Here is a 12,201-nt window from a genome sequence, read left to right on the forward strand (position 1 = left end):
CTGCTTGAAGTCGGAATGAGTTGACAAGAATTTTTGTGGAAGTGTTTAAATGCTTTGCCAGCGTAATTAAAGTTCTTCCCTATTCTTGGGGTGACGGTTTTATTCTTCAGCATGAAAAAAAGCATATAGTCGGTTGGATTTAAATCTGTAAATTGGCTTGGCCTAAGATTTTATGCTTTCTTTTTTTCTCTGGATGAACTTGGTTCCCTTAACTGTACAGTATGTTTTGGGTCATTGTCATGCTGCATGACTTCTACAGAAGCCATCAAATGTTTCTGTACACTCCAGAATTCAGTCTTTCTCCTGCTGTCACTAGTCGAATCATCATAGAAAGCTAGTGAGCCAGTTCCAGAGGCAGCCATGCATGCCCAGTCCTGACACTACCTCCACCATGCATCACAGATGAGATTTTCTGAAGGTGAGAGGTTTACGTCTTGCAGTGTGGATTTTTTAATTCTGCTGTCTCAGTCTTCTGTGATGAGCGGATTTTGATACCTTCAGCACTGCACTCTGGAGGTTGTTGGTGATTTTCACTGTCAGGTTTTCTGTGGTTTTTCTTGACAGCTGTGCTCATTTTCTGTCAACATCTGCAGATGTTTTTTTTGGCCAACCCAGTCCTGACTGATAGGTTTTTATACCTGTGATTTCTTTTTTCTTTGGTTCATTCCAAATTGTTGATTTTCATATGATTTCCGTGTTATGGTTTTGGTTCAGTTTTTCTCTTAGCTTTCAACGTGCTTGATTTTTTTTAACAGAGATGTTTTTGGATTTAAAATCACGATAAACACAAAACTGTCAGTAAAAAGTCACGTCAACAATTAATCAATTGTCCCAAAACTTGTCAATCTTCAAGACTAAATAAACCCTATAATTTTAATTGACCCAAGAAAGTATAACTGTATAAACATAATTCAAAATAAAATTCTTGCCATTCATATTGAGAAATAGTATGTAATGAATCACATAGGGAATCCCAATCTAGACTCCACTGGTCCCAGTGCTTTTGCAGAGCACTGCCTATTTACATATCAACTTATTTCAAGCGATAAAAATGATGTCTGTGTAGTAATGTATCCAGTTACTGCACAAAATATAACGCACAGAATTATTTAACTTGACAAGAATAAAGCATCAGAATCAGTTACTTCATTTCCTCTGGAGTCATGATTTCATTTGAACTTGAGGCTCCCTTCATGAAATTCCCCCTGCAGTAATACGTTCCCCCGTCATTCCATTCCTAGTAAAGATAGTCACGGAATATGCCTGAAGTATTTCCATTACATTCATCCCGGCCTAATGTGTCTCACACACTAGAACTAGAGGGTGTCGGAAGATTTTGTGCACTAAAGTTCTCCATTAATATGCAATATTACCATTAAGAGCAGTTCAACCTGTTTGATTAATCAAATTTGACTGCTAGGGGAGTAATTCTAAGTGGGTTTTTAATTATAATTCTATTCTAGTGCAAAGATTCCTTTGGAATACAGATAATAAAAAGGGTAACTAAATATCTTTCTGGGCTTTTACTATAGATTTAAATATTTAAATTGCCATTCAGATTTATCCTTATCCAAAAGGAAATCGGACCAAAAAAATCCCAATAGCAAGGCTATTAATGACGGAGCAGTCATATTTGTTATGATTTTTTTAAAAAACATATATCTCCAAGTAGTCCTGTGAAATCCAACAAAAATCTCCAATAACATTTTGGAATCGCACATATAGAGGTCTCTGAAAGTTTTCCACATTCCTGCGGTACAAAGGGAGATAATGTACAGAATGAAAAAAAAAATTTAAAGCAAGGCACATTCTCTAACCGCATAACAAATTTATTTTTTCCGTTCCAGTTTCATTAGCGGTGTAAATAAATCTGGAGTGCGTTGTGTGTCTGTATTACTATTGAATTATTATTCCCAGCTTGATTTGGAAAGAAGCATCATTACCAAGTAGCTGCTAGTTTGCCATTTCATTAATCAAGCTGTAAAGAGCAGTGAGGCTGGCTGTGTTGTCATATTCTAATTGGGATGGTGTGTATTTTGTATTTCCCTTCTCCTTCGCCGGGCTGTTGTCCAAACCTGAGTCTCCGGCATGCAGTCTTCCTCCAAGTGGAAATTCTGACAGCTTGTGCAGTTACTGAGGGGTTTACACAAAAGGCTGGGTGTATTCCAGAAAAATGCAGGGAAATAAAACGGTGCTTTTCCTGCACAACAATAAAGGGCACAACAATGTGGACCTGCATCTTGCTTCATTTACCTTTAAAAATGGCTCAGTATCACCAAGTAATACAGTAGGAGCTTTAATTTTTGCACTTTGTTCCTGTGTATGACATTGAGAACTGCTTCCATGACCAGAGATCTGTTATACTAATCTGTTCCAAGTGGACCAGTAGCACTGAATTGCTGCCTGTAAGTTTTTGAGCCTGGTGCCTTTCCATCATTAGGGGGTCTAGGCCCAGCTCAGAATGCATTGTCTTTGTACAGTACTTAGCACTTTAAAAACAGCCTTGGCAGTAGGGCCTTTGTTTGTTCCTCTAACCAGTCCCAAAAATACATTGTGCATATGTATGCAATCTGAAACCTAATTTGGATGAGACTTGTTTAAAGTGCGGGCCCTTTTCTCTTTTTTCCTTGAAGGCGAACAGCACTATTCAGTGAACAACGCTGCAGAAAAAGGAGGTTTATGAGAGCTGTAAACAGTCAAAGGGTCATTTTGTTTTAAACATACCACAGCCATGATTAGAAGAAATGTTTCAAAATAATTATGAATGAGCTGCTGTGATGATGGACGGCCATTGCTTGCAGGAAGTAGTCCTGCTTTGCGGATTTGCTTCCAAAGTGCCGTGGCACTTACTAGGAATTAATGGCATTCCAATAATGGATATGTAAATGAAGAGCGTGATTATAATAGCCATTGTTTGTATGTTCCTGCACATGGTATGGTTTTCCATAAAATACAAAAATATTTTAGATATGAATAACTGCTGTTCATCCATTGCACCCATAGTACGATCTTCACTTTAAAAGGTCAGGATTTGCTAACTCAGTGCTACTCAGTACTGTATGCTGTCCTCCAGTTTCCCCCCCTATAGTCTAAACATCCAGGTAGGTAAATTGTTTTCTGGGAAAATTGGCTCTATTGTGAGTGTGTTTGTGTTTGTGGTCTGCGTGTGCACTCTGTGATGGACTGGCATCTAGTACAGGGAGTACCCTGCCTTGCGCCAGTTGCTTGCTGGGATAGGCTCAGGCTCCTTGGATGTCCCTGATTTGGCTGAAGCGGTTAGAAAATGGATGGATAAGCTATGATATTGGGGTGTTACAGTAATGGCTGTTGTGGTCTAACAGTGCAGGGGCTGTGCTGTAATGGTCACTCATTACAATGTGCGGTAATGCTAAAAGGGGTGGCTCAGAGCTCAGGGGGAGGCCTTGGGTTTGCTCCAGGTTACTCCCTCTGTTGCCCTGCATGCTGTAGTGAGTGAAGAGCAACACCAAGCTTATGTCACGAGCAACACCCAGATCCCAGCCTTTGTGTAATTACTCCAAAAAATGCTGGCTGCTTCATCTGCAGGCATATAGTTGCATACTGTTGTTTTTAAAAAAATGTAGCTATGAAATGCGTGTGGTGCTGCCAAAATGACAGCATGTCTTTATTTTTTAACTGACCACACTACGTAATGCAAGAGCTTTGTTCTAATCCACAGTAATGTGGAGAATTGCCCATTAGTCAACATAGCATCTTACTTTGTAAGAACGTTAAGCAAGAAAAAGCAAGGAACTGAAGAGAAAAAAAACAAATTATCGGGAGCTTTCGCAGGCTTACGGTTTCGTCATCTGTTGTGATCTGATAAGATATGTTTGATTCCTAGCGGAGGGAACTGATGCCACTGCCCCTGGGAGTCAAAGAAGGAGGGTGCCCTGCTCTCTTCTTCATTGAGGCCTGGGAAAGCTCATTTGAAAACACAAATGAAATCATTCCTGCATGTCTTTGAGAGGCAAGAGGAAAATTAAGTACCTGGAGAAAGCTCTCATGGATGTAGAGAGAATATGCCAAATCCCCTCAGACTGGTGGGGAATCAGGGCCGAAATCAGACCCAAGAATCTGGAGTGCTGAGAGGACGCTGACCACCATAAATAATTGCACTAGCTATTACACTTTCTTATAGAGAGAGCAATTAACCATATGCATGCAGGTTCTATGTGCTACTTTTTCATTCATCTTTCTGCTTGATCCAATTCAGGGTAACAGGGAATGGGCAATGGGCACAAGGCAGGATACACCCTGGATGGGACACCAGTCCATCTCAGAGTGCACACAGACACAAACATGCACACAGGGCCAAATAACCTACCAGTATGTCTGAGAGAACATGCAAGCTCCACATTAGCTTCAAACATCTGAAATAATATTACATGGAATGTTTCAGGACACTGTGGTTAATTGGTACTCAGAAGTTAGGTAAATACTTAAAGATATTTCTTGGTTTTCTTTGATCACAGTATTAGTACAAGGTGAGACTCAGTTTGTCAAACCATACTTCGTTATTTATTGATTTATGAATGACCTTTGGAAAATGTTAACACACACAGTTGGTTTGAGATCTTAGTTAAGAACAGAGAAACTTCTACATGCGTGGGTGTTTCAAAGCATATTTACCTTATTTCACAAGTGTTTTGTATTTCTGAGTAATGCCAGACTAGTGCTATAGATTGTCTCCATGGCAACCAGTAGTGTTCAATCTTTCAGAGATGTGCTTTGGAGAAGTAAAGGTTATCACATTCATAATAGGTTGGCTTTTGTATTATTGCAGGTAAAAATATTTGAACTTTGCAATATGTTCTTGATGAACTAGTTTAGGACTAAACACTGGCTTAGTTCAAAATAGAATAAAGGCAATAATTGTCAGATTTCATTTTCAGTCTGCTCTGCTGGTTTGTCAGACACTGTGAGGAAGACAGTGAGGAAATAGGAAGACACCACCAGTTGTGCAGATATTTCGATTATCCAAGAACCTTTAATGTTTTAATTTTAGCCTTCATAATTGTGGTGAAATCACTTGAAGAACTTTACACTTAGTAAAAACCTTTCAGAAAGGCTGAAAACCTGTTTGCTCAGGCCTCAATTTTTCCATTTTCACTTTTTGTTTTCAAGACTTTCCATCTAACTTTTAAGAAGGTTGTGCTAAAAATAAACCAAAGAATTAAATCACTTCTTAGCTTTTTCTAAGCCTGAAAGCAGTGTGAAACTGTCAAGGGGGCGTGTGAAAAAGAGAGGGTTAGAGATGACACTTGACGATAGAAAATATCCTGCCTGAGGGGCAGGTGCTTTCAGGGATACAGCTGTGTGCTTGGCACTGGTCCTCCTCCTCCTCCTCCTCGCACTGAAACTGTCATAGCAGTGAAAAGAAAACATCCTTCCAGGCGTGTGCTTTTTTCTTTAACTGACGCGTCGAGCAATCCCGGTATTTGTGTAGCCTCTCTGAGTCCCAAGTGGAATTCCATCTAATGCATTCCAGGCAGATAGAACAAATCAACAACCAAGAGATATTGCTATAAGGAGAGATATCTCTATTTTTTTAAGCAAAAATGAAATTCTCTTTCTTTATGAAAAGAAAAATCTGCATCTCATAACACATGGGTACTGTTTTTCCTTTCATTTTCAGAAACTTATGATTGTGCAGTCCTGTAAGTTTAATATCTCCATAAACTGAGTAATGCCAGGTAAAAAAGCAGAGTTACTTCTATCGTCTTTGTGTCTTTATTAATTAATGAAAGCTAATTTAGTTTCTGTTCCAAAGAGGAACTAAAATATTTTCATTGAACCAATAGTCATTGATTGAGAATTGGGGTCTATAAAGAAATGATAATCAAGTCTTCAACTTCTAAATGCTTTAAGATTGTTTGTTTTAAGGTTGTGTAGATTTCATAATTTCCTTTATGGGGAAGAATTACACTTTATATTGTGCTCCAAATGCACTCTGGAAAAAATAGAGCTAAGACTGATGTTGTGATGGCCCTGTGCTCTATGAAGCATGGTCAGGTAAAAAAAAGAGGTGGTCTTGTATAAACTGTTAGCATCTGCTTAGTATAAAATAATATTACATTATCTCAGTTAATCAGTTACTTTTTCATTTTACATTCCACATGTTCATGGTAAAAAAGTTACTTCAGACCACATTACAATAGGAATCTGAGATAACCAGTGGTATTTTCCGTGTTAATTCATGTAATTTCTGAAACTTGTGGTACAGATGGGATCTGCCCTTATTGAACTTCCTTTCATACATAACCCTTTTATGTAGTAAGAGCAACTTCAGAAACTGTCATCTTCAGTTAGTCAATTCACTCTTCTTTTGAGGAAATCAGTGGCAGATCAGAGAAGCTTCTGTTCTCTAAGTACTTCAGGTTCTTTATTAAAACTCTCCTAATGGCCATCTTCCTCATTAGGAGAACTCTGGTGTATCTGTCCTGTGACTATCTGGTCAACAAATGCTTGTCCGTATCAGGTCTTCACAATGCTTCCATGCCTATAACAGCCTGTTACTGTTAAGGTGATTGGGATTACTACAATGCATCATCGCTCTCTCTCCAGAAATGCTGGTAGTAACTCTGCAGGCTTGCAGTTGCTTCAGCGATAGGGGGTGAATCCTCACTCCACTTCAACCCACTCATCTCCAGCAGTGCTCAGATCAATTGTGCACTGCCCTCTGGGAGATTCTGACCTCAGTAGCACTGTCCAGAATTAAATCAGCCATCTTCATTATAGGGCACATCCTGTACTATCTCTAACCTCAAATTTATTTTAAAAGATATGTTTCCTTGTATATTTGCATTCAGTCTAGAGTGTAGTTTGACCCTGTGCCCTGTGCTTCTGTAATAGGCTCCTGGTTTTCACTGCCCTTTTGAGGAATAAGCAGCTTTCTGTTAATGGATGGATGGGTAGATTTGTCTTTATAACGCGCTTGTGTTTTTTTTATTAAGCAGACATTTTACTACATGTATAATCCCTTTATACCGTTTTAGTACATTTTTTTATTTGTTAATAGTGTACTATACTGTATGTAACACCCAAAGCAGTTAAAAAAAGCATGTTAATTCATAACTTGATGGTAGATGAAACTTTGACCATAATACGTGCATATAATGGCATAAAAAAATGGAGGGAACTTGAAGCAAGTCTGTACAAGTTGTCAGAAAGTACCTGATAACATGTATAATTTTCGGGAGAAATAATTTCTTCATGAGAAGTGCCAGGGATCATTTCAGTTGAAGGCAATCGATCAAAGTTAACCTTGTATAAGAGTAGTCATGTGAAGTGTGAGTAACAAAATGAGCTGACTGAATTATTTCCACCTGCCTTACAACCCTGCATGCTGCCTGTACATTTTCCTGCATTATTTACAGGGGAGGACAAATGATGAGCAAAAATTAAATTTGGACTTGGCAATGTGACAAAAATTATTTTAATGTGAAAAAAAGTTTTAAAAAGGCTTTTTTCACATAATTTGTGTTTCATTCCTATAGCATTTACCTGTTAATTAGCCCTTTTAATTTCTATATCCCTTATAGTGAAGAGCTCCTGTAATACATCAGGCTTTTTAAGGTCAGAGTCTGTACTGAACACACCAAATTGTGTGTCCTCTTCTCAGTTTGTACTTTTTAATTCCTCCCAGCTTCTTACAGTGCAAGATTACTGTTCGAGTTAGCCCTATCTTGATAAATGGCAGCAAGCTACTTATTAGTTTTTTTTTTTGTTTTTATCATGAATTTTGATCTTGGCATACAAAATGACTGGTTTCATTGTTGACTCTTAAAGCTATAGTAATGTTCTACTTAAACTGTTATGTAGAGCACTTTGTCAGCAGAAAAGATACTTTTTAAGATTTCTATTATGTCGGCACTTTCTCCTGAATTATGCGTCACAAGTTTTTTTTTTCTTTTGCCTTTTTTTTAAAGTGTGGCCATTTCTGGTGACTTATTGTACAATGTGGTCGTACCCCTTGCAGCTGGCAATCTTCTCTGAGAAGGAATCATGACACGTCAATAGCTTTGCCATTCAGAAATTTCGAAGTTATGCAAAAGTTAGGGAGTAGCCTCCTCTCCGTGTGTGCGTATAACAATAATGGACTTACTGTATTTGTCAGTCTGTACTGTGTTGTGAAGTAGCAGGTGGATTCCAAGGAATCAGATGACTGGGCAGGCCCCCCCTTTTCACTGAGAAGTGGAGTAGGAGTAGGAGTGGTTGTGGGATTTTGAGTGTGGGTTTTGGCCCTCCCTCCTGTAACACAGCCCAGCCTGGGAGGGCTGGCCCTGAGTAAGAGCAGTGCTGCACCATTGATTGGTTTCCCACAGCAGAAGGGGGATCCTGCTCACTCTTGCAGTCAAAACTTTGTGAGCCGTCTGCCTGGGTGGTTGCTCCTCCAGCAGGTCTACTTGCTTTGAGCCCCGAGGATTCAGTCTCCTGGCATGCTGTTTGAGGGGGCTCATGATCCTAAGGATTTATTGAAGGACTTTTTCTGTGCTTTGCCAGCCGTTGAAAAATGCAGGGAAGAGCGAACAAAACCTCCAAAAAGGAGCTGGTGATTGAGTCTCCAAAGCAGTATAAGAATGTCACATCTCCTGAGGCTGAAGTGGAGACTGTGGTACAGGTGGTGGTGAGTTGCTATGTGCTGTTTCAGTTTTGTACACTCTGCCTATTAATCTCCACATTCTCTATGCATCAAGTGGTTCTGTGTAAATTTTGTTTTGGATTTCTATACATGAAAGGCAGAATTTGCAAGAAGCAACAATCCTCCTTAAAAAGTCACAATACTAATTTGCATTTTTATTTCATTAGTCAGCAAAAAATGTGTCTTCAGCATCTGTTTCATATTATTTGCTATGAGGGAGAACCTGGAGTGTTTGTGCTTTCCGAAATCTTTCTCGCCTGTCAGCAATCCAAGTTGAAATGCAGGTTGTGGGCTTGCGTTGCTGTATTGTATGTTGAAATCTTTGTGACTCTTGGTGAAGTAACCCCTGAGCACAGAATAATCAGAGTGGGTGTGGAGCATCAGCTGCACTAAAGTAATGCAGGTGCTGGCAGTGACATTTGAGTTTTCCTTTAGTCTCTGCCTGTGGGTTTGGTTAGGGCTTTGTTTTATGCTTCCAGTTTTTTAAAACCGGAGTCTTTTTTCAACAAAACAAATATTTCATGGAATACAAAAGGTATGAATTTCAAAAGATTTGTGTATTTTTCCATCAAGGTGTATACAATACGCCAATTTCCTTTATGCCATCTTCAAATCAGCCTAAATGGTAACCTTGACTAATAATTAAATTCCTGTTCTACTTCAGTTGCAGTGTGGCCTTTAAAATTAGGAATAGACCTCAAAAGGATGATTTTTTATCTTTTGTGGTAATGACCAACTTTTTTAAAAAAAGCTGCAGTATCATAGTATGTTTTTCATTATTTCAACTCATAATATCTTGGTTCACTTGGTGTCCCATAAGAAAATATGGACAGTGTGTCAAAAATAAAAGTTATTAGAGTAGTACTAAACTCTTTTTATAATGTCAGTGGCACACAACGGTGATGTAATGCTTAAACACTATTAATACATTATCATATCTTCTGTAACACTTAATTATTCTTCCTCAGGTTTCATTTTGCATAATTATCCAATAAACTAATTAATTATTTGCCAGTTTCAACTTGCTGCTAATCGCGTGCATATTGTATTCATTTTAAATATTTATGTTGGAACTTCATCTTACAATGTACAGTAACAATGCCCTGTCTTGAGACGTTGTTAGTCTTCCAAGAGAACTGCATTTCCTTTTGGCCTGACTGCAGTTTAATTTGCTGCCTGTTCCGAATGATGTGACTGGCCCAGTCCTATGGAAATAAAGCTAACTTTTTAACCACAAGAAAATGTGAACAGGTCAGACTAAACGGTGAGTTTGGTGGAGATGAAGTCATTGAATTTGTCTCTTTCTCTCATAGTTTGTTATATATGGAATGATCCCAACACACAACTGTTGTTTTAGTTGGCAGTAACAAAAATCAGTGTGATTATTTACAAGGCTAATAAATTTAAATGCGATCTAAGAAGGCTTTATTCCATGAAAATGTCATTCTGGTGGTTGATAGAAATAATGACAGTGGGTGGCTAAGAATGTAATACAGATACAGAAGTGGAGGTTTCAATATGTTGTGGTTTGTTTGGTCTTCTGGGTCTTGTCTTCCACGTTCCACCGGGAAGATATAAGAGCTTGAATCCACTTTGTGAAGGAGGACAACAATAGAGGAGCTTATAGTCATGAGTGTGTGTGTGTGGGCTGTGGAATTTTAGAGTGCAGAAGTGGCTAATAAGCTTCAAAAGAATTAAGAAAAAATAATTGTAGTGCTATGTATAATATATTTTTACATAATAAATAACATACAGTATCTGTAGTGTCGTCGAGATTTATTATTCTAGATGAAATGGGAACAAAAATGCTCATATCAGAATTGTATTACTTATTATAAATCTCACTTAAAAAAGTCTAAGAATATTTTATTGTAATAGTCTTGCACAGGGCAAAGTCATGTTTGTCATAAATAGTTAATAGACTTCCACAAAAAATAATGGTCACAGTTATTCATACCTCTTAGTTTGCATTAGGAATTTGTCTTTTTGCATACCCCAGCTTGCTCTCTGTGAGACACACAGGCACAGATCCTTAGCCACAGTGCCACCGTTCCACACCGTACCACCATCTTCAGGATACAATGTTTTGAAACTACCATTCACTGCAGCCCGCATGGATGTGGCATTCCAGGCTGGGTTGCAGGTAAAACCCCATGTTAGAGTGGACACTTTTTGCCCGACTACATTGAATTACAAACGGAGCCATGGTTTTATGGTCAGATGAAATGTACAAAATGTTGAATGTGCATGAACAGTATGGTTAGTGTCAAAAAACGTAAAGCTCAGTTTGAGAAAAACTTCAAACTCCTTGTGAAATGTGATGGAGGGGTTCTGTCATGGTTTGGGGTTGTTTTGCATCTATGGGTCTTGTCAAGAGTGGAAAATCATAAATTCCAACACATTTTGGACAAAACAGTGCCATTGTTTACATCCAAACCAAGGAAGAACCAGTTAACTGCACACAAAATGTTCTTGTGTGGCCTCCTCAATCTTCAGACCTCAATCTAGTTAAATGTTTGTGATTTGATCTCAAGAAATTGGATCACCAACTGAAACTTAGGAGAAACTATGCCTGGAGGAAGGTTCAGAAATACCACTTCAGATATACTAGAACTTCATATTAGAGTGATATGGTCCGTCTCAATAAAGGCTCAACGATTTAACCAGTTTCCCTGGAGCATAACCTGGAAAGCCATTTGTTGAGGAAATGACTGCTAAATATAATCTCCTTTGTCTTTTGGGCCGGTTCCCCACTAAGAGTTAGCCTCCAGAGAAGAGGCAGGTATGGCTGGAAGTGTTAGACATGCTGCCAGTGGGTCAGTGTGGTTCACATTCCTTGTGTTTTCCTGGGGGGGGGTTATTGTCTTGTTTATCCTGTTATGCAGTGCTGTTATGCAGCACTTAGAAACAGTGTAATTACTGACCAGATCAAGCCTTTCCTGGAAGGAAAATGAAACAATGGTGTTATACAGGCTTGCCATATTAAATAGCGCAAGCTTGAGGCAAAGGCAAAACACCAGGCGCACATGGCAGAGCAGAGAGCATTCAGTGGGCTAGTTTCGTCTATTGTGCAGTGCCTGATGCAGACGATCATGGAAAAATGTGCTATTCAGGAGTGGACCTCTGTAGGATATTCCGCCATTCAGGCACATGCAGCACAATTTTGTAGGTAACTGAACAACAGTAGAGTCACTTTTAAGATGCGAGTAAAGCAACAGATTTCTCACAAAACACTTTTCTGTTATTCTCGCAAAACCAGCCCCTTACCAACCAGTGTGACGACTTTTTGGTCTACCCAAAAATCTGCCATGAAGGTCTGAAAGATACAAAACAAGTTGTGGTTTATTCATTTGTGTTACTTCACAAAAATAAAGTCATTCATACATTGATCTACCAGACATGGATGAACTTTGATATTTTGGAATTCTGCCGGAACTGATGAGCGCTCAGTCAAAAAAATAAAAACTAATGCTGTACATTTAGAAAAATGTTTTGAGGAAAAAGGAAGTTACATTTCGGGGTGACACAGTTGTTTGTCT

The 12,201-nt window shown here is 38.7% G+C and overlaps 1 protein-coding gene across 19 annotated transcripts in view; it reads left to right on the forward strand.

The window, feature by feature from the left end:
* LOC102689632 (dedicator of cytokinesis protein 9) overlaps positions 1-12,201 on the forward strand; it is a 157,089-nt gene that overhangs the window by 54,600 nt on the left and 90,288 nt on the right. Inside the window, exon 1 of one of the 19 annotated variants that reach the window (XM_069179240.1) lies at positions 8,336-8,647. The exons of the other annotated variants lie outside the window; for them this stretch is intronic. Coding sequence (XP_069035341.1) covers positions 8,534-8,647 — 114 coding nt within the window. The 5' untranslated portion in view covers positions 8,336-8,533. Of the gene's footprint in view, positions 1-8,335; positions 8,648-12,201 lie in introns of those variants that run through there. 19 annotated transcript variants of the gene reach the window in all.

Source organism: Lepisosteus oculatus, chromosome 15, assembly GCF_040954835.1.
Source record: "Lepisosteus oculatus isolate fLepOcu1 chromosome 15, fLepOcu1.hap2, whole genome shotgun sequence".
Taxonomy (NCBI): Eukaryota; Metazoa; Chordata; class Actinopteri; order Semionotiformes; family Lepisosteidae; genus Lepisosteus; species Lepisosteus oculatus.